This window comes from Physeter macrocephalus, chromosome 4 (genome assembly GCF_002837175.3).
Source record: "Physeter macrocephalus isolate SW-GA chromosome 4, ASM283717v5, whole genome shotgun sequence".
Classification (NCBI taxonomy): Eukaryota; Metazoa; Chordata; class Mammalia; order Artiodactyla; family Physeteridae; genus Physeter; species Physeter macrocephalus.
Genome location: NC_041217.1, coordinates 31,635,119 through 31,660,858, shown reverse-complemented (window position 1 = coordinate 31,660,858; position 25,740 = coordinate 31,635,119). Strand labels below are relative to the sequence as shown.

Below are 25,740 nucleotides of genomic sequence, written 5' to 3'. Positions count from 1 at the left end.
CTTCCTCTGCCAGACTGTACAAAGCTCTGTGAGGGCAGGGAATAAGTCAGTTTTGTTGTTGCTGTTGTTGTTACCGTTATATCACCAGCCTTTATCACTGTTGCTGGAACACAGTAAGCATATAATAAATATTTAAATGTTGAACGAATATGTCATGGAATCTCACACTAGCTCTGCCACTGGGTTATTAGGCAAGTTATTTAACTTCACAGGGCCTCACTTTCCTCATTAGTAAGAAAATGCCTCTTACATTCCCCAAACTCTAGGATATTTATGGTTCCTGTTTTGAGCCTACAAGATTTACTAGGCTAGAAAGCCAGCACTGTTATCTGCCTGCCGTGGAGAAGCCCTATGCCAAGCTAGAAATTAGAATTACCCTCGACACCTTTGCCTTTTTCCCTAATGCCACCGCCTTGATTCCAGCTTTCCTCCGCTCTCATTTAAAATACTGCAACTGCTCTCTTTACTGGTGGTCCTGTGTTTGGTCTTCTCCTCTTCCAGTCTATCTGCAAAGCTGCCAGCAGAACTGTCTGTTACACTGGACTGATCGTGGCGCCCCTCTGCTTAAACACTTTCAATGACTTCCACACCACCTGGGACAAAACTCACCTCTTGAGAAGATGCCCTTCCACTCCTGCTTCACCTCCTGCCCTCTCCTTGAGAACTCCTGCTCCACTCAGAGCTCCTCAGGGGGCTGCAACTAGACACCTGTTTCCCATGCAATTCTCTCAGCCCAGAAAACTCTCCTCCTCTCCTGCACTTACAGTCCCATCTATCTTTTAGACTCAGCTCAAACGTTACTGGAATGTGGCCCCCGCCTTGACCAAACCCTCATTCTCCAGGCAGAGTTTGTCACTCCCTGCCTGTGTTCCCACAGAACACTTTGTACAATCCACCATAATAACACTTAGAGAGCTGTCTTTGTTTGCAGAGGGACATTTGGGTTAAGTGCATGGGCCTCAAATTCAGACTGACTGGAGGTTGAAACCAAATTCTGCAACCTAGCTGTGTGGCCTTGGAAGTTATTCTGTTTTAGTGTCCTAGTTTTGGAAATGGGAGATATAGATCACCTAACTCATTGGGCAGTTGGAATTACAGATTAAATGGGATAATGTGTTTAAGGCACTTAGCACAATGCCTGGCCCATAATGTTCAATAACTAAGAGTAATTGTTGTTGGATTGTGAACATGTCAAATGCAAAGAACCAGGCCTACATTTTGCCCATCTTTGTATCCCAGTGACTGGCCATAGTGGATGCTCAGTGAATGCTTCTTGAAGTGCCTAAATGGGAAAGTATCCATTATTTTTTTTTTTTTCAGGTAGGCCAGAGGCTTATTCATTTTAGGAATTTTATTGACGTGTCAAAAATTCTCCTAACTTTATGACATACTCCAAATCACATTTATCTTTCCCTTTGCTAAACCAGTCCTTAACTTACACATGCAACATAATGAGATCAAACTTGAGTTTTAAGTATTAGTGTTTTTTGCTAAATTGTCTCTTCATACATTGAGTCCTTACTGCATTCACATCAATTTCAGCCTTTACACACTCCTCGGTGAAACAGATTATATCCTTCTTTCTCATATCCCATGCAAGTGTATAGGACTTACGTGCTCAGCCCTGTTCTAGGAGCTTTGCATGTCTTAAATCCTCTATGAGACTTATAACCTAATTGACTTTTCTAAGATGACAGTGCGTGGTCAAACCGATTAGAACCACCGCAAATTCTAGCCGTGTGTTCTGGCCACAGCATGGCATCGTCCCCAACAAGTCTAAGTTCCTTGACTGCAAGGTTATCTCCTTCCTTCTCCGCATCGCTGCCTGTACGCAGAGACTGAGTGAGCAAGCCTGACCAGTGCATTTCCTTTTCCGTCTACGTAAGTAACTTCCACCAGAGGGGCAGAGGCAGAGTAGGTTCACAATGAATACTTGAGAGACTCTCTGGAAGGTTTGAAGTCCCACAGGGTTTAAACACCTTTAACCCTGGGGAAGCACCCTTTAACCCTCAGCACATCAAACTTTGCTACTGCGGTTTCTCTTCGGTGTCCCCCGAGGACTCCTTCTAGGGTCCTTGACAAGGACAGAGGAACTGAACTTAAGGTTGAGAAGCATCTTGCTCCCCCCCCACCTTCAATTAAACAAGCGCGGATCACGCTACGGGCTTCTCCGGGAGGCGTTGGATACCTGACCCCAGGGCGACCCCATCCCGCCCACCGGAAAGCCGGCAGCGTCCAGCGCTCTCCGTGGAGACGCCGCAGAGGCACAGACGCCTCCCGCCCTCCTTCCAGGAGCCGCCTGGGATGCAGATCCTGGCGGCTGCCACACCGGAAGCGGCCCCGGGCGCGTGCGGGGCGGCAGCCGAGGGTCCCCCACGCGGGGCGGGGCCGCCGGGCAGGTCCCCCGCCTGCCGGGGGCGCGCGAGGACCGGGCGGGGCCGCCGTCCCTTCCGGGGAGCAGTGGCTGCCGCCGCGTCCGCCGGGCAGCTTCCCACCCCGCCCCCCCGTGGCTCTGGGTGACGCTTCTCCAATAACAGCTCGCGGGGAGCCGTAGCTGGGGGCTCCGCCGGCGCCGGGGACCCTCCGCGCCAGCCCGGCCGCCGGCATGAGGGCCGAGGGCGACGGCGGTCTGGAGCGCTTCTGCAGCCCCGGCAAGGGCCGGGGGCTGCGGGCCCTGCAGCCCTTCCAGGTGGGGGACTTGCTCTTCTCCTGCCCGGCCTACGCCTACGTGCTCACGGTCAACGAGCGGGGCAACCACTGCGAGTTTTGCTTTGCCAGGTAGGGCAGTACGGGCCGGCGGCGGCGGCGGGCGGGCGGGAGCCTGGGGCGCCACACGGACAGGCGGGCGCACCGCGGCGGGAGGAAGTGCGTGCGGCCCGCGGGGTCCTAGCGCCGGCGGCTCGCGGGGGAGGGGGCGGGCTGCGCCCTTGAACCCCGGACCGGCTGTGCCAAGTGCGTTAGGAAAGACCAGCCAAGTTCTCGTCGCACGTCCTGCACGGCATGTTTTCCGACACGCTCCCGCGGGATGTGCAGACTGGCGAGGTGCAGGGTCCTGCCCTCACACGTGGGCTTGGAGCCAGGCTTGCTCCCAGCGCTGGCATGCACTGCCCACTCGGTGCGTTGCCAGCGGGGCCCCAGGTTCGCGCAGCCACAGCCTGTCACCTTTAACTTGTGCTTCCTGCGATGTGTTCTGTGCCCCACAGTCTCTTCTGCCGCAGACTTGCCGTGTTTCCTTCAAGGAACTTAATGACACTTAATATTTCATGTAAAGTACATGGCTCCTCTTCTTTCTTCTCACCCTCTGCATTTGGTATTTGGAGAGAAGCCAGAGGAGTACTGTCCACACACCCGTGGTTCAGTGGGGCTGCACTGGTGGGACTTATCTAGCCCTGGTTTGGGATTGGGAAAACATGGCTGCTGGGGGATGAGGCAAAACGTATGGCTGGAATTGGTATTTAATTGTAGCATGTCATGTATGTGTGTATATGTCTATATCTTCACATACACCAACACATAATTATATCTTCAAGCCTTATGATAGTTTCAGACCTGAAAGTCACGTTAGAAATCATGAATGCAACACTCTTTCCATTTTACAGGGGAGAAAACTAATGCCCAGAGAGGAAGTGTCACTGTGTATGTATAGTCACACCTATAGTTAAGAAAATGAAGTCTGGTGTCTTCAGTTCTCCCCATTTCCTACCTAGTTAAGTGCTCAATAAAATTACTGAGGCAGGTAGCATGGCATTGGAGTTAAGTTTGTACAGGGCCTTCCAGGACCCTGCTTTACTTTCTTTGAACCACAGTTTCTTCATCTTTGAAGTGGAGATTCCTGGGCTAGATTAAGCCCACCTGAGGTCCTGCGGGTACCTTTGGAATACAGGTCTCAAGTCCAACACACGCTGAAGTACTCAATCTCTGAGACATGTTCCTCTCATTCCACGGTAAGACAGAGCAAAAGAAGGGACAAAAGCTAAATACTATAGTAGTCTTGTCCAGACTCCCTGCCAGAGCTGTCTTCCGCTTGGGGGGACCTGGAAAGGAACTAGACACAGAATCATGCCGTGGGCAGCTTAAGGGCTGTATGTGATGTGGCTCTTTGAATTGGTGAGCCAAGAGCTAAAGGGTCATGGCACCACTTTGCGACGTTTGAGTGAAGTGAGCATTGGGTTTTCCCAAAGTTAAAAAGGCTGCTGTGTCTGGTCCCTTGATCTTCTGAGCCTTGCTGTGGCTCAGAGTCTGAAGCAGTGTGGGTGTCTGGAGTGGCAGGAGCAAAGCAAGGTCACCCAGCACAGAAGGGGCCTCCCTCCATCAGGGATCCTGGTGATTCCTGGGGTCCATCGTGGGAGAGAAGACTGCCGTACCAGGCACATAGTAGGTGCTCAGATGGTAGTTACCTGACCACTCCTCCAGTGAAATAAAGATCAAATCCAGCTGGGTTCTCAGTGGAGAAGCAGAGCTGAGAGATTCTTCTCTTTTGCTGTGAGCCTCCCAACTCTATCTATTACACACACCCCCGACCTTAGAACAGGAAGGTACGGTCAGGTGCAACTTGGCAAATCACCCTGCCATATGGGACAGTGTTTGCCTTTGTTTTCCCTTTTTCTGAATGATATTCATCAGTGTCACTGTTGCCTTAGATCCCTCACCAGGGCTACCCCCTGCATTGGGGTGGGACTGCTGCACCTCCCCCGGCTTTTCTCTGGCTTAGGTGAACTTCTGTCAGCATCCACAGCTCTTTTCCTCTCTTTCCCCAAGGACTCATTTGAAATCAACTAAAATAACACACAAGAAATGATGACATCATGATACCTGTGAAATTAGAAATATATTTGTACTCCACTCTGGTTTCCATTAAATGCGATTAGTTTGGAATTAGTGGCTAGATTATTCTCATAGATTTAGCACCATTTCCTCTGTCAACTGTCTGTATAGACCGAGGACAAATTAGTCTGTCTAGCTGTACTAGAGGAAAGCATATATGTCCCCACGATTCCCCCAGGAGGTAGGAGCAGAATTCTCAAATACTGAAGCATACAGGGCAAAATCCATGACTTCCCCTCCCCTCCCATAAAAAGAAAACTACACCTTATCGTTTCTTGTGCCAGAAGTTGAAGGTAAATAACGTTGCTTAAGACAAATGAGCCACTACAGATGTTCCCTATCGTATTAATTGTATCAGGGTTTGACTTATTTTGAAGGAAAATAAGTGATTTTTTTCAGGAATAAGTATGTTCTGTAAGTTGAAAAATAATGGGAATTCTCTTAAGTCACAGTGGAGTGGGATTCTTACTGTCAGGGCAATGCAGACCAAAGTTTGTATTTGTATCACATTTACTCAGGGTGACACTTGGGAAGATGTGTATCTTGCCTCAGCTGCTAGAAGGCAGCCCCTAAAAATATAAATGTCTTCCAGTTGAGAGCTGTCCTCATCAAACCTCTCAGATGCGTTTTATGTACACACACACACACACACACACACACACACACACACACACACACACACACGTTGGCCTGGCCAACATTTTGTGGCACATTTTTTACATTATATTTCACTTGGTATTTGACATCTTTTAAGACTTGCTAGTATTTGTCTGAGAAAGGAAAAAAACCGTAACCCTGGGTTCCATCTGAATATTCACTGTGTGTGCAGTTCCTCAGGAGGGCGGATGTACCTCTCTTGATCTTTCATTCTCTTGGCTCATGGGTCATTTCAAGGCAGGAATATTGTCTTTTTTGTCTGTTTGTTCAGTGTATCGGGGCAAAGTAGGAAGGCCCACTTCATCTCCTTGGACTAGAGCTGTTGGAACCTGGTTTCAGGAAATTTATATTCTGTCTGGCTCAGTCAAAGCGGTTGACTTAAATATTAAAATGTTTGCACGATCAAAATACTGTGATTGAGATGGCCTATTTCAGCAGTTATACAGGTGTAATGTCCCCCCGATTTTTTTTCTGTAGCAGCATTCATCTCTTCCCCACTGTTTTACCAAACTGAAGTCATCTTTAGTTGATCTTAATCAGTATTAAGAGATGTGAAGCCTTGATCCTGTTCTTAAGGTTCTCTGAAAGAGCCCTGGGCCTGAAGCTGCTCTCAGAAGGGGATGTCATCCCCAGGGCTGCTGTGATTCTGCTTATTCCGAGAACATTCTCTGAGACTTGGAGAGTCTCCGAGGAGAGAAATGGCTTCAGATCGTTCTCAAATTATCTTGTTCTCTGAATGAAAAATTGGACACACATGCTCCAATAAAGGATTCCCTCCATCTTTTTACATGTATTTTTAAGAAATGGGTAGGAAGATTAAAATACACAGACAACAGATTTCCTCTAAAAAGTTACATTAAAGAATATAAAGTAAAGCCATCTGTATAGTAGATAATGAGGTATTGGGTTGCCATTTTCAACATTTCAGTATTTCAAGTTTTTACAAAGGAGGGACTTTGGGGCCAGATTGACTGGGTTTGAATTCTGGCTTCATCCCTTCCCAATGGTTTGTCTTGAGGCAAATTATTTAACCTCTCTGAACTCCCGGGTTCCTTTATCTGTAAACTGTGCACATTAACACCCACCTACTGAGCTGGCCCTGAGACAGTGAAGTCAAGTGCCTAGCACGGCCCAGACACTTCGGGAGCTGTCAGAACTGGCCCCGTGTGTCTCGCTTGTACGGACGTGTTTGATAAGCTCTCTTGGCTAAATGTTAAATAGCGTGATAACATAGTCTCACTTCAGGGACATTTTTTTATGGTGGTGGCATTGGGGTGGGGAAAACTGGGAAGGAGATACTGTACCTTGTTGGCCAGTGGAGTCATCATTCAGATGGCATGTTGGCCCAGAGTTAAAAGTGGCAGTTCTCAACCTCGGGTCCCCCAGCATAATAATGGGTGTCTGGGATCAATTTTCAGTATTTTTCGAAACCTGACAGAACTGATATGATTAGCCTACACAGGTAAAGCTGTTTGAAAAAAAATGAGGCTCGTGTAGCTCCAAAGTGCTTAGATACTTTAATACTCTTTTACCGTGAGATTAAACAAATGTTTGAAAAGAGAAATGGAGGAAACCAGAATTTTCCACCTAGCAAGGATACCATGGCTCCTCTCTGCTCTTTGCTTCCAGCATGATTCTTTCAGCTGTGGCAAGGAGCTGTCCTGCAAGACTTCAGATGTGCCGAGCGCCAGAACACGCACATTTTTCATACGCGGGAGCATAATTTCTGCTGTAGCTTATCAGGGCTCAGTGACCAAGCTGCACGTTTGGAAACGATTTGAGATGAAAGAGACAGAACGGCAGCAGGATATCCTGAAGTGAAATTCAAACCCTGGTGAGTTAAAACCACCATCTAACACCTTTCCCTCCCAAAAGCAATCGCACAAAATCCTCTCACAAAAATTTGAAGATCCCGTATAAAATGACGTTCCTTTAAATCGTGTTGCTCTTTGCAGCTCATAAAGCATTTCCAGACACATTCTTATTTTGATCCTCCCAAGGATGGCTTGTGTAGAGAAGACCTTATCCCATTTTATGTAGGAAGTAACTGAGGGCTGGAAAGGTTGTTTCCTTGAATTTCACATTTTTGGGGTCAGATATTTATTGAGCATGTCCTAGGGCCAGCCTCTGTGTCCTTCATGGAGGGAACCATGTCTTCCTATTCTGAGTGTTGTTTTCCTTCCCTGCCCCTTTTGACCTGAATCTACCGTGTGGTTCACACCTGGACACCAGGACTTAATTCACTTCTGATTTCTCAAGTGAATGCAATTTTTATCACCTCTTTTCTTTTGCTTCCCCTTCCCCCAAGAGATAATTCAACAGGTTAATGCATTGTTTCTAAAAGTTCAACAGATAAATTGATTCAGCTGTCTTGTATCTTGTGCTGCTTTGGGTTCAGAGATTTTTTATTCCAATGCTTTGGAATTTGCATAAGAGCTACATATATTATTCAGTATTATCCACTATTACCTGATAAAATGTAAAAAGAAATACAAGGCTTTGGTCCTTTTGTGGGTTTGGGACATTTTTCAATATGCTCGAGTTATTTAAGACGAGTTTACCATCTTAGTCTTTATAGCTACTGTATAAAGAGTTTGTTTCTGTGCCCTCTGGTAGGGCAGCATGAGAGTATAAACCCCCTGTCCTTTTTTTTCCTTAAACATACCCAGTCTTCAGAACTCTACTCTGTGCAAGGTTAAATGGGGATGGTTTGGAAACAGAATTCATGGTGCAGCTGTGCTAAGAGGCCCCAGGATGGTATTCCTGTAGGACAAGCATATGGCACGCTATCTGTCAGAAGATTCTTTAAAAGATCCTCAGAAATGTCTTAAATTCCTTTGGGAAGATCCAGGGCTCAGGGCTGTAGCTTGGCAGCAACTGGTCTTCAGGAGAACTCAGAACGGGTGAGAACCTGGGACAGTGAAGTTGTCTGTTACAGAACTTGAAATAGAAAAATGCAAAGAAAGTTTCTACTTGATTTTGGTGTTTGAGACGTACCTCTTTTGCCTGAGGTTATTATCCCCTTTCTTTTTCTTGTCAGTATAAAGAAAATATGAAATAATTACAATTTTAAGCCACTTTATTTCTGCTTCCCAAGAAGGCAATCAATAATTACAAATATCCCTTATGTAATTGGAGTCATCAGTAATAACTGAGGTCATTTCCACCATACACACACCTTGTTTTCTGAACGTCAAAGGTGGAGTAATCGCATTTCTCAGTTCAAGGCATGCTTTCATCTGATCTGCGTAAGGACAATTTGACTGAAATGAATTTCTCCTCTGTTATTGATGCTGCATATGCCCATTTCCTGTTCTCTCACAGGCAGCCCCTCTCTGGGTTTGCCTACTTGTCTTTGCACCTGTGAGTATATATGTCCTGATCACCTCCAGGGAACTAGACAGACATGGAACAGGCCACCCTGATTGTACTTGACCAGATGCAGACTTTGCACCGTCCTTTGGTCAGCCTGGCAGCTAGGTGGTTTCTGAAGCAGTCCTCTTGCCCTGGAGAGGGGCCAGCTCTTGCACTAGAGGTCTCTCTGTCCCCTCTCAAGGGGTTCGCAATATCAGCCTCTGTACGCCACCATCACTCTCCCACTCACATCCCCAACCCTTGCATCTCTGGATTTCTAGCAAATCTGTGGTAGTTTAGGGGTGCAGCCCTCCAGCGGGGAATTGACTGAAGTAACTGCCTTTTCAGGGGCTGAACCCATGACCTTGGCCTCATTAGCACAGGCGCTCTAACCAGCCACAAAGCCACACACCTCACTTTGTGTAACTTCTGCTGACTCTGTTCCTACCACCCTCGGAGGCCTCCTTTTCAATTGCAAAGGCGTTCACACCAACACAATAGAACAGAAGGAAACCAGATCTCTTCTAGACTTCTCTGAAGGCCAGAAATATGCAATTTAGCAGGAAAATAATACCAGAACGTCTTGAGCGTTCAGGAAACAACTTATCTTTCTAGTCCATGCACTTGCTGAGAATCCAGCTGTGTGTCTCAGATTTTTCCTCAATCAAAAATTTAAAAATACTGTGGAACTCCCTGTGCCAATTTATTAACATAAAATCTAGGGACAAAGTGGAAGGTGTCAGATGATTGAGTGGAAATATGGCATGTACGTTATTAACATGGATCGGGTTTGCTTTTTAAAGAGGGAGAATCCATAAGTGCTTATCTTTGGCAAGTTTATGTAGTCCCTAGAAACCAAAATAAATGCTCGCTGTGACAGCTGAGTCACCGGCGTGTATCAGCAAGTGCACTATGACGAACAAGGCGTCTCAGAGCCCCGGGAATCTGCAGTCACCATGGGGGAGAGGAAAACTAAGGGCGACTCGCTTACCAAGAAGCGAATTTCACACTGAGGCCTGAAGACATAGGCATATCCTGGGGGGAGAGGTGGAAAGAAACTGGCTGACCAACAAGATGCAGTTTTTCATCTGAGTCAAGTAAAATCTCAAGGATTTTATATCCAGGCACTTGAAAGGAGTTATGTTGCCATCTGTGGCAAAATGAAAAGATCTTGGACAGGAGCTTTTTCTCTTCAGTCTGTGAGAAGCAGGAAAGGCTCTTGAAGGGATATGGGCCCTGGGCTCACATCTTGTTGATTTTCCTCACCACAGCAATGTTTGCATAGGAAACACCCTTGTGCAATCTGAAAAATCTCTTATCTGTCAGTTGCACAAATCTGTAGCAGAGTGATGATTGCTGTTCCCGGTGATAGCTTCACATGTTCTTAAAACCTCAACAGTAAGAGACATTTAATTATGAGCAGATGGTAAACTCCCTGAGAGCAGGGATTCTGTTTTTAATGTATTCAGCAAATATTTATATTTATGGAGCCATCGCTGAGTTCTGAATCCCTAGGAAACAACTGTGCAGAAAAGGAACACCCTCCCTCCCCAGAGTTTATATTCCAGCAGGTTTTATTCATCTTTATAAACCCATTGTCGACTGAAAAAAAGCACAACATGAAGAGTTGTGAGTTAAGTTTTATTGGGGGCAAAATTAGGACTGTAGCCCAGGAGACAGCCTCTCAGAGACCTCTGAGGCACTGCTCTTAGCAGGTGGGGTGTGACGAGGTCAGTGTATACGCGATTTTGGTGAAGGGGCGTACATGCAGTCAAGCACGCATTTTGGCAGAAGGTTCCTGCCAGTCTCAGGAAGGTTGCTGCTAGTCCGACGAGCAGATGTCTCTGTTAATCATTTCAGTGCTTTTCTGGATATGAGAAGGTGTCAGAAATTGGGCTCATAAAATCTTTTGAAAATTTCTAACTATCTGAAGGCCTGTTCTGCCAGTTCTTTCCAGAGCACAGAGTGCCTCGTTCCTGATCTCCACCCTGAACTCCTTTCGGGGGTGTCGAAGGTCAACGACTGCAGTGGCTAGTGACTTCATCCTTGTAGAGGCAGATGGCAAGTGACAGTTTTTAGTAGTGCATTGAACTTTGTCATTTTAGCAGATTTTTTGTTAAAGCCAGTAAGGTTTTGGGTTGAGTGTTTTTCTTTTATGGAACACTGATAATGTATGTCATAAAGAAACTCTTAAAAAGAAGTTTAACCACACACGCTGGTTCATGACTTATGCAAACTAAGGGAGGGCTTTGATCAGATAATAGTTTGGTCTAATTGTGGCATCCCTGCACTGTGTTAAAATAGCAGCACTTTGGGTAGACATTGTTCAGAAGTTGATGAAATTTAGTCTACTCATACACCTGAATAAATATTTCTAAATACTACTTTAAAAAAAAACCTTTAGGGTTTTTTCACCTTAAAAACTTTCAGGCTCCCAAAGTAGTAGAGATTTAGAAACAGTCTACTTATTTCACTCAATATTTAATTGATTTCGGCACATGTTCAGGCCTTTCAAGACACCTAGCTGCTAAATATTTTCTAGGCACAGAGGGGGAAAGCAGCCCACTGCCACCTTCTATTTCTGTGCGTCTTCAGAGAGTGACCCTGGTAGAACTCCACTGTAGGGTCAGAGCTGCCTGCTGGCACGTTCCCAGGGCTGGGCATCTGGGCTGATGTTTGGGTCCAGCTTGCTCTGCAGTGTTAGTTTCATTCCAGCAGCTCCAAACTGCTTATAGTGGTACATAGACACACACACACACACACACACACTCGCGTGTCTTTGCACCCATAGCACCTTGTGCATACTTCCTTCATCACACTCGCTCCTTGACTGCAGGAACCAGGTCTTACTCAACTTTGTAGCCTAGCACTTAGCCTGAGGCCTGGCACCCCATAACCTCCGTAAATATTTATTAAATGAATAGTCTCATTTCTGCAACTTATTTTACTAGCGGTTCTTTGGACAGGCCTCATCACCTATCTATATATGTACATCACGTACCAATGTATATACAGCTCTGCTTGTTCTTGGAAATGAATCCTTAAAAATAACCGCAGAACCGTTCATTGATCCCTGTTTTCTTCAGGACAAAATCTTGACTGCTCAAGTCCTCCGTATTCAGTGCCCCTCCCACCCTGTCTAGCGTTATCCCTCGCTACTTTTTCATTTAAACCCTAAACAAAATCTGAGTGGTCTTTCCAGTACCCCACAAAGGTGCTGTGTCATTCCTCCTTCTCCCCAATGTCCACTTGAACCAGGAATGCTCCTCTGTGCATTATTCCCCTACTTACCCTCTGCCTTCTTCCCTGGTAAGGCCTTCTCCTCTAGGTCTGTTCATCCTGAACAGAGCCCAGCTCAAATCGCATCTCTTTTTTTTCTTTTTCTGGCCACACCATGAGGCTTGTGGGATCTTAGTTCCCTGACCAGGGATTGAACCTGGGCCACAGCAGTGAAAATGCCAAGTCGTAACCACTGGACCGCAGGGAACTCCGACATTGCATCTCTTTTTATGAAGCTTCCTCTTCAATACTTCAGCCCACAATCTCTTCATTTTATTTAGTTAGTACTTTATATTTATTTGACAGTTTACTATTTACTATTTATTTGTATCTGTTCAAACGATATATAAGTTTGAGTTATCAAGGTCCAGTCCAAAATTGGGGTAATTCACCTAAGTAAATTGACAATTCGATTTTTTATTGTTTGACTGTAGGAAAATGAAATGAAGAGGATGAGAGTGTCACCTCTTAAAATTCTTCTGTAACCAATTAAGGTGCACTTTCTTGCAAGATTTCGAGCAGGTCACATGTTTCTTGGGCCAGGAGTTAATACTCATGTTTGGCTACAGAGGGCCTGACCATATTCTGGAACTTAGGTTTATCATTAGGTTATAAAGGTATTTTTACATGGTCTCTTTCTACTCTGTGGCCAGAATGTTGAAGTGAGGGGTATTGTTAGGAGCATTTTAAGCTTTTAAATAGTTACATTTGTATGACTTGGATTTTGTCCTTTTCCTTGATATGTAATCACCTAGGTGTTGTAGAACTTAGGGCAACAGCAGTCATAGGAGAATCTAGTATTGTGTTCGTTACAAAGTACTGTTGATAACATCTGTCATTTATTGTACCAATGGAAGAAATGGTGGCTGTTGCTTATTGTCAGTTCCTATATGAGAGAACTCATTGGTTGTTTCTTTCCTTTTTCTTTTCTTCTTTAAATTGCATATTTATTTTTCAGCTTTAAAAAAACTGTAGTAAAATATACATAAAACTTAAGCATTTTTAATGCTTTACAATCAGTGGTATTAAGTAAATTTGTGTAACCATCACCACTATCTATGTCCAGAATGTTTTCATCACCCCAGACAGAAATTTTCTATCCTCTAAACATAACCTCCCATCACCCCAACCCGAGGGGCCGCTCTGAGAAGGGTCGCTCTGGAGGGAAGCCCCTCCTCAGGGCCCTGCCTTTCCCCAGGACCCGGTGCCCCACTCGGCTGGCACCTGCCAGACACAACACCAAAACGCAGCCCCCAGCGGCAGCCTCCTCCCTAGCATTTTCTCAGACTTAAAGCCAAGAACAAGTTAAGCAATGATGTGCTTCTTTAACCTCCTCTTCTCAATACTGCACCTTCAGAATGAAAAAGTGGGGTGGACAGTTACATGTGATGTAGCATCCTTGATGGGATCCTGACACAGAAGAAACACATGGGGGAAAAACTAAGAAACTCTGAACGAACTATGGACTCTAGTTAATAATGTTTCAATATCATCAATTGTAGCAAATGTACAACTAATGTAAGATGTTAACAAGAAAGGAAATTGCATGTGTGCACGGGTATGTGTGTGTATGTGGGGGGCTGTAATGAGGGCACTCCATACTCTTAACTTTTCAGTAAATCTAGAACCGATTGATTGCTTGCCACGTTGCAGGGCGCGCGGGATCTTCGTTCCCGACCAGGGATTGAACCCGTGCCCCCTGCAGTGGAAGCTCGGAGTCTTAATCACTGGACTGCCAGGGAAGTCCCTAAAACTGTGTTTTTGTTTTTGTTTTTTTTCTTAATATAGTCTGTTAACAAAGAAAGTGAGGCAGGTCTGTTGTGATGATCTCATGTGTCAGAGAGCCCCTCCTCTTGAGGGCCAGACATACTCACGGGCGGTGGGTGGCTTAGGTTCTGGGGAAAAGGATCCCGACGTGGCCTTGCCTAGACTGCCCAGGGGCAGGCTCCGCCCTGTACGGTGAAACAACTCTGGGCCCGTGGTTCCAGCATCCTAATTATGCTCCCAGAACACCACGGGCCTGTTAAGGTTTTCCAGACACTGGCGCTGATGATGGAAACAGAGGGGACACGAGGGACGGGTGGGTCTCATGGACGAGGGCCGAGTCCCTTCTGGAGGCGCGGCACAGGCCCCCTTGGGGTGCAGGAGCCACCTGCTGGAAGGCCTGCGGGTTGAGCAGGTTGACACCTGGGTCCAACCCTGGCTCCTTCACTCCAGGCTGTGCGGCCTCAGCAAAGTCTCCCCGTCTGCGACACTGACCCCACGCGGCTGTTGGAAAGATCTAGGAAGACAGCAAAAGTCAAGTGGTTCGCACCCAGAGGGTGCAGGCCCGCCACATACCCACTCTCTACGGCTGGTCCCTGAAATCAGCCGAGGAGAGGGGCGCTGCTCTGTTTGGCACGTGATCCACGGCCCGCTTTCTGGGCAGATGAACGGGGTGCCCGCTTCCCCGGGCCACTGCGTCCGGCCAGGCCTTCGCCCCGCTTCTTACTTGGCAGGGCATTCCATGCACCCTGCCTCACCTAGGCCTGAGGCAACCCTGTTCCCCCAGCAACACTGTACCCATGTCACAGGCGAGGAAACTGAGGGCCAGATCACGTTTTAGGCGGGCTCTTTATTCAGCAAGCGTTCGAACTCGACTTGCCCACGGCCGTGTGCGGAGGCCGAGACGGGCCAGCAGCCCGCGAGCTTCTGAGTTTAGGTCTCTCCGGCCCTTCGCAGCTGTTCAAAGACGCCGCCGTCACCTCGGTCAAGTGCCCGGGAGTTGGCTCGGTCACGTGCCCTATGGCCCCTGTTTCTTTCCTTTTGACTTCCCAATCGGTACGCATCAGAGGAGTCAAAGGCAAATTGCAAGGAAGTGTCGTTCTCATCTCCCACAAAATTTGATATAAAGAGTTTCAGAGGAGGACGTTAAATTTAAAAGAGCATACATCTGTTCTTCTGGCAGGCTTCAACTGTTAGGGATTTTACAGGGCCTGCAAGATGAGGCTTGGGTGTAGGTGTCGTCCAGTGGCGGAAAAGAGTAATATAATGTTCACTGTTTGGTAGGGTCAGTAGTTCTCTGCTCTTTCCATAAGCCTCATGATTTTTTTTCTTTCTAAGGCGAAGATAAATTTCATCTCAACTAGAGCCTCTGCATTAAAACAAATCCTAAATTAGCATCCTCACCGTTTTTTCATTGCTGAGCCTGACTTTTCATGAATCAGTGATGTGGAGAGTCATGCCTACAGTATTTCTTTAGCTTTACTGAGGAGTAATTGACAAATGTGACTGTCTGTATTTAAAGTGTACAATGTGATGAGGTTGTAGAGTAGAGGTTGTAGAGTGATTACTAAGATCAAGATAATCAGCACATCCGTCACCTCACCTAGGTAACTTCCTTTTGTGTGGCAAGAATGCTTAAGCTCAACTCTTAGCAACTTTCAAGCATACAATGCTGTATTATTAACTGTAGTGACTGTGCCAGACAGTAGATCCTTAGACTTTATTCTTCCTACAACCGAAACTATACCCTTTGACCTGCGCCACCCCGTTTCCCCCAGGGTCATCGTTTTATAACAAGGTCCACCATTCAGTGCTGACCACCAAGCCCAGCTTGCTCCTTGTAAATCGCAGCTCCTATTCCAATATTGGGGAAAACCTATTAGTTGCTGCCTTACTGCCCTAAATATTTCCCGCCTCCCTGGAGGCCCTGGGCTCTAACTTTTAACAAGCCTCAGAACAAAGCCTGATGCCCAGGGGACGGTTCAGCCCTGCTCTGGGAAGACGCTCCCACAGCAAGTGGTCCCATTTTCACTGTTACATTGTGGATTAAAGTGCTATGTGGAGCATCTTTCACTGTTACACAAAAACCAGTACCCTGAATATTATCCTTGTCCCCTGACCAGGGTTATAATAGGGTTCTGCCACAATTTCTCCAATTTTTATTTCTCTCAAATAGAAATTTGCTAGTGTAACCACTCTCTCTGGGTGGGAGGCTAACTTTGCTTCTGATTGTCTTATTTCAGCCCGTGGAGAAGTTACATTGGCCACTGGGGCTTTTTTCCTTTTCTCTTTTTCATTTGGCTAGGACCGCCTCTGTTCAACAGAGCCTACTTGTCATTTCTTCTGTCACCGTTAGTTAAAAGTAATTGTTATTGCAAACCCACTCCATGCCAGTATCATTCTCTTTCATGGGGAAAACCCACGAAACATTCATTTCAGTAGCAGAAAGGAGGGAGCTTGCAGGATCAAATCCTTTTGATCTCCACCAACAGCGCCTGTGGCAACACATTAACTAGCAGGAGTTGTTAATTACAACCCTAACTTGTTGATCTTCCCGGCTTCCGAATTTTAAAAGCAAGAAAATTAATCACGCCGTGTGCCTCCTCCAGTAGAAAATGACAGGAGCGTGTCTTCTAAGTTCTGTCCCAGTCACTAATAATCAGATACTTGGATTTTCCTGTAACGTTTCTTTCCTCCCTTTGTGGAACCATTTCTTAAGTTCAAAGAGCCCTTCCATTCACAGCAGGGTAGATGTTTGCCTGTAAAACAAAGGCTTTAGAAGCATAAATCCTCTAACTATGAGTCTGAGTGACATTGTACTGAAGATATTTCAGGAGTTGACATCACTTAAAAAAAAAAAGAATGAAGGCAAATTAAAATTCTAGTAGTTGTAGGCTTCACGGGTTATTTTCTCATTTAATTTGCATAACAAACCTATGAGGTAGAAACTGTATCTTTACCGTGGAGGAAACAGGTTCAGAAAGGATTAATAATTTGCCCAAGATCACACAGCCCCTCAAGCACCAGAAAGAAAAAAGGACTTGAGATAGGGAAGTAGGAGAAGTAACTCATCATTTTCATCCTACGTTGTGAAGCGGGAATCAGGAGGAGGCGGAAAGAAAGCTTGAGCCTTTCTTTTTTAAAATTTGCACCTGGCTTCTAGAATATTTGCTTGTCATAGTTAGAAAATACGGTGTCTGCCACTTTATTCTGACCATCATCAAGGTAGCTAAACAACCTGAAACATGCTGTGTGTGCCAGGCATTCTTAAGAAGAGTTACATTGTAAAGTCTGCATTGCAGAGAAGAATGCTTCAGCACTCTTCTTCGGCAAATTCAGTGCTCAGAAACACTCAACCCAAATGGATGACCATAGGTCTAGGCCAGTGGTTCTGCATTCTGGAAGCACGTTAGATCCGGGTAGTTCTCTAAAACTCCCAACACAGATCAGTCTGATGAGAACTGCTAGACACAACCCCACCCCCAGAAGGGCACATGCAGCTGAGGTTGAGAGCCACCCCAAGAGGTTATGAGTGTGATTCACCAGTAACTTTCCTTCAGTTCCCTTCCTTTTCAGTTATGTCACTTCATTCCTCCAAATGACCTTTATTAATCTTTTCTTTGAGGGCGGTTTTCTTTTCTTGGTTTTTGCAGTCTTTCCCCAAAGCTCCTGGACAATTCAGATCAGGTTACATTGCAAATGAAAGATTTACAGCTGTGTCTTCTGCAGGAACAGAGTTTATTCTAAAAGCCTGTATATTCCTACAGTGAAAACGGATCTCCCGTATGAAGTTTCTCTCTGGCTAAACTTTGCAGTCAGCAATAGTCAAACTCTCACAGGAGCTCTCTCCTTCTCTCTCAAACACATACACAGTGCACGTGCCAGCTCAGCAAATATTAGTTTGGGTTTCAACCATTAGACTTAATGAAATGTGTACGTCTCTCCCTATGAAAAGCTATGGGAAAAACTGAAGCACGTTTCAGGATAATTTAAACAGAGCTCCCATCCCTACCCCATTTCATTGAGAACTGCTATTACCAAATAGATCAAAGGAAATTCTTATGCTATTCACTCTCCGTAACTGGCTTAGCTTCTCTCCTTTTCTACTGTGAAGGCAGTTTGGCTCAGGAGAATCTTTGCTAAGAAAATTCACATGTAGCCAGGTAGATGACTCCATAAGCATATATACAGTAAAATCTGCCTCTGAGCCAGGCAAGGCTTTTCTGTTGTTTGTGAGAGCTGCAGTGTTCTATCACCCAGTTCCCAGAGGACACAGTCCTGCTTGGACTGGCCCAGTGTCTGAGAAACACCTGGATTTGGCACACTGAAAGAGACAGAGGGACCTTCTTTGCACAGACTGAATACAAAATTAATCCTTATTTTATTCCAGTCTGCTTCAGGTGATATTGATTCCTCTGGAACTGTTGATTGAGAGACCCTCTGTGGGGATGCTCCCTCCCCAGATCTCATTTTCAGAAATGATCCTGGATTCTCCCCATTGCATCTTTGAGGCCAAGTAGCATTAATGGGATACCATTGGAGCTAGGACATTATACAGACCGGAGTAAAGAATGCCTCTATTTATACTTTGTTATTACTGTTATCCAGACACATAGATTATTTTTGTTTCATGTCACAGTGCTCAAGGAAGGATATTTTTGCACGATGGAGACATAGTATGTACCTTGATGTGTGAATTCTGATTCTGCTACCTACCTTCTGAATGACCATGTTGGATTAGATATTTCACCTCTAGGATCCTCAATATCTTCATTTGAAAAGCAGGAATAATAACTTCTTCACAGCTGATGGAATTATTGCAAGAGATCAGTTTTCAAACTTTTTGGTCTTTTTTTTATTGGAGTATAGTTGCTTCACAATATTCTGTTAGTTTATACAGTACAGCAAAGTGAATCAGCTATACGTATACATGTATCCCCTCTTTTTTGGATTTCCTTCCCATTGAGGTCACCACAGAGCACTGAGTAGAGTTCCCTGTGCTATACAGTAGGTTCTCATTAGTTATCTATTTTATACAGAGTATCAATAGTGTATGTATGGCAATCCCAGTCTCCCAATTCATCCCACCACCCCTTTCCCCTTGGTATCCATACGTTTGTTCTCTAAGTCTGTGTCTCTATTTCTGCTGTGTAAATAAGATTGTCTGTACCAATTTCAGATTCCACATATATGCATTAATATACGATATTTGTTTTTCTCTTTCTGACTTACTTCACTCTGTATGATAGTCTCTATGTCCATCCATGTCTCTACAAATGACCCAATTTCGTTCCTTTTTATGGCTGAGTAATATTCCATTGTATATATGTATAACGGAGGTCTTAAGAGCCCTCGCCACCCTTAGAAATTGAGAACTCCAAAGAGCTTTTTTAATTTACCTTGGTATTTATCAATACCGTATTTGTATTAATAATTAAAAATAAAGAATATTATAAAGCATTTATTTATTTTAAAATGACAGCAACCATTACTGTTAATGTAACATTTTTTTATATGAGGACTGTTTTCCAAAACAAAAGAATTAATGAGAATAGTGGTGTTTTACAGTTTTGCCAATCTCTTTAATGTCTGGATTTCCAGAAAACAAATGGATTCTCAGATATGCTTCTGAATTCAGTCTGGAGAATTATGTAGTTTTGGTTGAAGTATGCGAAGGAAATCTGGCCTCAAATAAATATGTAATTGGAAGGGAAGGAGTATTTTAATAGCCTTTTCAGTTAATTGCAGATATTCTTTGATGCAACCCTAGAACTCAGTAAGTGATTTTTGTCTTAAAGACAAGTTGTAATGTGCAATCTGAAGCCATCTGTGAGTTTTATGTACTCTGATACGTAAAATCCCTTAGTCTGTCTTGTACTCTGAATGACTCTTTTACCCATGCATAATTTTTAAAACATCATACACTGGTCATTTGGAAAACATTGGTTCACTAAATTATGTAGACCTTCTAAAACTTTATTTCATCAAACCATATAAAAAATCATAATTATGAAAACCACCACCAGTCTCATCAGACGAGAGACTGTCAAGCCTAGGGCGGCAGATGTATGTTCCGAAATTTTAATTTTTGCTCAAAAGCCCAAATTTTATCATTGGCAACAAATATTGCTAGTTATTTTCCTTGATGTGATGGGCTCACTTCATTAATTTCCATAATATAGCTGCCAGATACACAAGTCTGAATAACCAGTTTGTCTAAAGTTGTTCTTTCAGGTAAAAGTGGCATTTCAAGAAAACAGTGGCTAGTTCAGTTTACGGGCTCCAGGGATGGCCAAGACCTCTTCCTTGAGACAGCCCTCATCCTTCAGTAGGAGCAGAAATGCTTCCTGCCTTCTTCCCATGTCATCTCAGGATGTCAAAAAAAAAAACACATACCAAAGAGTTGAGGTTTAGTGACGTTAATATTTGTTACTGCTTCATTAGGGACATTCTTTTTTTTAAAATTTATTCAAGTATAGTAGATTTACAGTGTTGTGTTAATTTCTGCTGTATAACAGTAATTCCGAGATATATATATCTATATACATTCTTTTTCATATTCTTTTCCATTATGGTTTATCACAGGATATTGAATATAGTTCTCTGTGCCATACAGTAGGACCTTGTTGTTTGTCCATCCTAGGTATAATAATTTGCATCTGCTAATCCCAAACTCGCAATCCATTTCTCTCCCACCCCTCCGCCCCTGTTGGCAACCACAAGTCTGTTTTCTATGTCTGTGAGTCTGTTCCGTAAGTAAGTTCATCTGTGTCATGTTTTAGATTTCAGTAGGGACATTCTTAAGTGATACTGGCTTTCCCCCCCCTTGCTGTAGTGTGTGGAAGTGAGGAATAATACAGTGACCGCTCGGACAGTTTGGTGCCACTGCTTTGATTTGTACTAAGGCATCGCAGGTTTCACCCTCCAGGCACCTTACACCTTCTAGAGCGCAGATGTCAAGACAGAAAAGGCAGTAGTAGTATTGTGGAAATAGTTTTCACCTCACGGACTCCCTGAAAGGGTCTCCGGGCCTCCAGTAGTCTACAGACCACATCTTGGGAACCACTGTGGTGGGCGGTAAGAACTATGTAACCTCTCGCCAGTCCCGACAAGTTAGCTCTTTCTCCCTGATCTTCATTGTTGGTGGCCGTGGCCGTGGTGACTGGCTGGGCTGAATGAAACCCGGCCTTTGGGAGATTTATCATGGTGATGAAATCCCACTAGAGTTCTTCCCGAGCTCACCAGAGCCCAGTTGCTTGTTTCCTCTCCGGGATGTTACCTTGAAACTGAAAACAAACCTTGGTTTCATAGTAGCTTTACTGCTGGCATCTGTGCAGGAAGATCTCTATATATAATCCTTGTTTTTTCGTATGGTGTAGAGCTAATAAAGACATTATAATTTCCTAATCTTTTATATCAAGGGGTCTTAACTCTAGTTTCAGAGACTCTTCAGTAGTCCATGTACAGACTTCAGGTGACTCGTGAGCCTTTGAAATGTCACAAAATTTTCTGTTGTTTTTTGGGGGTTGGGGAGAAGGTGGGTTGTTGGGGAGAGTTAATAGCTTCAGATTCTCAGAGAGGTTTTGTGACCTCCCCCCCTGCAAAACCAAACCTCAGCTAATGGTTGTTTCAGATGGACATTGTTATGGGTAGTACCTACCCATCCATTGTCCATGTCCAAACGCACTTCTTTTTGGAAAGAATTTTCAAGGTTCCCTCCTTGGCTTTGCCCGTCTGTACTTGCCATCCCTTTGGCATTCCTTCATGGTCCGTGTCACTTAGCACTTGCTCACAACTCACTTCACGGCGGTCTTCACACACATCATCTGTCCTTTTCCTCTTGGCATAAAATGCAGGAGAGCAGGGACCGTGCATCTCGTCCAGATGTATCTCCTCGGAGGGTATTTCAGGCCGTAGAATATGCTCAGCCAAAGCAGTGGGTTCCTTTTTGAACCACTGAGATGTGCAAACTTGGAACATTTATTTATACCTCCACCACAAGATGCATTTTTCTCCCACACACTCTTCAGTCTGCTTCTTGGAACCCAAGCGCTGTCATGAAAACTGCAAGGCAGTCTGTTTCGTTCCAACAGTAGCGTTTTTGGAACGCTTTCCCAATTCCGTGGGAGTAGTGTGGTGACTACCACTTGCTGACGAGACGCAGAGGAGGACTCTGCAGCGTGATTATATGTATATCATGAAATATCAGCTCTCCGGGGAAGCTGCAGAAGGGATGGGTGTGAAGGGGCTCCGCTGCAGGGCAGGGGGCACCCCTGACAGTAGCAAGAGTGCTCTTCGCGGCATCAGCATTTCTGTAAGTCAGAAAGCCGGCTTCAGTGTGGTGGGTCAGAATCAGACAGCAGGCTTTACAGATAGTGCTCTGATTTAACCATGTGGTGGTTCCCCACCTCAAAAAAAATTTTTAAGAGTTCTATCGTATGTGGTTTAACTTAGACGCTTCACGGTTTTTGAAAAAACTGTGGCTTATCTAACGCGGCAAACACACCAGCACCTAACAGTTGGGAAACAGCAATATCCCTGTCCTCTGTGGGAAGCAGGAAGATAAATAATATGGCAATGAACAGGGAGGACTGACCTAAATATGACGAGGCAGAAGAATCGCTCAATAGGATACCGACAAGGTGGATGTGTGTACCAATCAGATCTGGGAATATTTTATTCGCGAATATGTTCCCACTTGCTGGGTTGCATCGTTTTTAAACTTCGCTTCCCGGACAGCATTTGAGTTACTGACATCCTCCATCCTATCCTCTGCATCACTTGCGTCTCCAAATACTAAAAGTTGCCATTCACAGCGCATTTTCACCAGTGTGGGTGGACCCCAATCCTCCATCTGTACAGACGCAAACTTCCAAGATGGCTTTGTTTATTTCTGTCCCTGTCTAGCAGGTGAGAAAATCAGGACATAAGAGCCTTTGACTTGCCCCAAACTATCGAATGATAGTGCAGGTGATGTTAACAGCTGTGGTGTCCCAGGCCAGGCTCATGAGTCAAAGAGTGTGTCATTCGTCTCTTTGGAAAGTGCCTTTCCTGCTGTCGGGGTCGGTAAATGTCGGCGCGTGTCCTCTTTGACTAACTCACTCCTACTCAAGGGCTGAATCTGGTCAAACTCTCCTTTGGGAAAATGCCACCTGTCAGTGGGAGAGCAAGGTAAGGTGACTCTTGGCTCTGCTTTCGGACCAGATGGCTGTTGCTACTGCATGATAGAATGTGCAGCTTCACGTTTCCCTGCCTCTCGACACTACAGTGCCCTTTCTGTTTTTTAAGGAAAGAAGGCTTGTCCAAATGTGGAAGATGCAAGCAGGCATTTTACTGCAATGTGGAGTGTCAGGTACGTGTCGGGCCAGCTGGCAGGGAGGGCCTTGTTTCCTCGGAAGATCGGGACCCAACATCCTTCTCGTCCTTGTCACGGCATCCCAGAGCCCTCCTGCAGCCAGAGCTACAAAGCCTCCTTGTGGCATAGGAAGTGGCTGGGTCCCCCTGTGTGCTGCCAGTGGTGACGGGCAGCCAGCAGTAGCATTTTGGGGCCACACAGAAGATCAGAAATAGGGGAGCCGTGTTGGATACAGGCATGTGTATCACTAAGGTTGACAGTCTGCCCCCCGAGACTACCAGCAACAGACGGAACACGCAAAGATGACCAGTGAAAAATGTTAAAATGCCATCTTTAAAATAGTTTAATCTTTACCGTCACAGGTCTGTATTTGTATATGTCCCTCTAGCAGGCCACACGTTGCACTTGGGCTGGTCTGACCCAGCCTGATTCCAGCTAGACTCAGGTGAGCCCCTGGCACAGCCTTTGTACAGCCAGAGGCGAGCTGCTCTGAGCTTTGGGCCTGGAGACCTGGGGATGGTGCCGCGGCAGCAGTCGGTGCTGAGTGGGTTCAGGAGGCAGGTTGCGTGTAGACCACGGGCCATCTGGCTTGATGGATACGTCTCAAGGGAGTCTCGGTACATGGGACTGGGCAGCTCAAGGGGGAGCTTGGAGGAGCTCTTGGTAGAGTCTTTGAGGGACGAGGAGTGGTGTTTTCCAGACTTTTCTACTTGATACTATATAGTTATACAACACGTTCAAAGATATTTTACAGAAAAAGTGTTCTGCATTCCAGCAATTTGAATTTGGGGAGAGAGAATATGATCTTCAACTTCAGTATACCCTCCCCAACCTATTCTTTTCATGGAAACCTGCTGATACTCCTTGGGAAATGCCGATGCCATTAAACTATGGCTCTATATGACAGGGAAGATTTTCAACATATCTGTACCTCTTTTTGTTGTTGTCTTTCCCATACTTGGTATCATTCCCCTCTGTCCCATCCCCCCTCCCTGGTCTGCCTCATTACCCACGATTTCATTTTGTTTTCTCTCTCTTCTCCCTATGCAGCTGGTCTCTGAAAGTCTCCAAAGAGCGTTATTTGCAGTGGGAGAGGTTGCTAAGCTCCCACGTCTAGCATGTCAGTGTCATCTAACTGTAGCGCTCCTGTCCCAGGGGCCCTGGCGAGAATGAAACACAGGCTGAGTCACTGGCTTGGGAAGGTCAGCCTTGGTTCTGAAGGCCACGTACACGGTCCCTCTCCCTGTGGGCTTCCAGAGGCTGTCAGCCTGTGGGGCAGTGAGAATATAGATGGGTTTGTCGTTGAGTTGTTAGGTAGCGTAGCTTCTTTTGAAGAGGAGAGATCATACTTTGCCCCTACTGATCGTACACAGAGAATTCTGTGGTTAGATTGCTGCGACATTGGAGAGATCAGTGAGCCCTGGAATGACATGATTTGGTTCCAGGCCTGATATGTTAGCTGTTTCTATATTTAAGTTAAACACTTCTAGAAGAAATAACTCATGACGTTCTGGTTCTTTAAAGAAGCAAGCTGGTAACTCACAGACAGTTCAGACTATTGAAACACAGAAGACTAGGAGGACATGGTCCCAGCTCTGCAAATGACTAGCTCTAGGAACTTCATAGGACATAGGCAATTCAAAGGACATCTCAGAGTCTCCGTTTCTTTAAATGTAAATGAGGACAGTGGCGCCTATCTTGATGAATTATAAGGACAAAATGATTTGACAGATACGAAAGTTCTGTGTAAACTGTAATGCTGTATACAGGCGTGAGGGCTTATAAATAATAATATTACAGTAATTCAGGCTGGACTGAAGCTTAGCTGTATGCAGAGAATAACGTATACAGCATATGTTAGATTTAAGGCGCTTGTTTTCTTCTTTTTTAACTTTTTATTTATCTTGGAGTATAGCTGATTAACAACGTTGTGATAGTTTCAGGTGCACAGCAAAGCGACTCAGCCATACATACACATGTATCCAATCTTCCCCAAACTCCCCTCCCATCCAGGCTGCCACATAACATTGAGCAGAGTTCTCCGTGCTATACAGCAGGTCCTTGATGGTTATCCATCTTAAATACAGCATTGTGTACATGTCGATCCCAAACTCCCTGACTGTCCCTTCCCCCACCCGAGGGGCTTGTTTTTTTCACCTCAGGGAATGGATGGTTTCCAAGAACTTGAGATCCCTAATGGTGTACATTGTATAAGTAATGCTTGTTGCAAAATGCTTGTTAACTTCTCTGATGAACTGTAAACTCCGCATTAATATAAAATATGAGAATCTGTGAGATGCTGAGCTACCTCGGGGTCTCCTGAGCGTGCCTCTGAGCTGTCTTCCATTAGGCCTCACCAGGTGGCATTATTTTGATGAATCATCGTGGTCCAGGTTGGGGTGTTGAGGTGGCCATTGTGGTCCCCCTGCCTTTAGGACCTAGTCTCCCACATTTGCACACTCACAGTAATAGGTGCCCTGCCTTGGGAGGTTCACAATGATCGAGTT

The 25,740-nt window shown here is 45.2% G+C and overlaps 1 protein-coding gene across 2 annotated transcripts in view; it reads left to right on the top strand.

Moving 5' to 3' along the window:
- The first annotated feature begins 2,443 nt into the window (after positions 1–2,443).
- Positions 2,444–25,740, top strand: part of SMYD2 (SET and MYND domain containing 2) — a 50,396-nt gene continuing 27,099 nt past the window's right edge. Inside the window, exons 1-2 of one of the 2 annotated variants that reach the window (XM_024133869.3) lie at positions 2,444–2,778; positions 23,167–23,230. In XM_024133869.3, the coding sequence (XP_023989637.1) occupies positions 2,606–2,778; positions 23,167–23,230 (237 nt within the window). In that variant the 5' untranslated portion in view covers positions 2,444–2,605. Of the gene's footprint in view, positions 2,779–22,951; positions 23,050–23,166; positions 23,231–25,740 lie in introns of those variants that run through there. The other variant, XM_028488457.2, reaches the window with a different exon arrangement.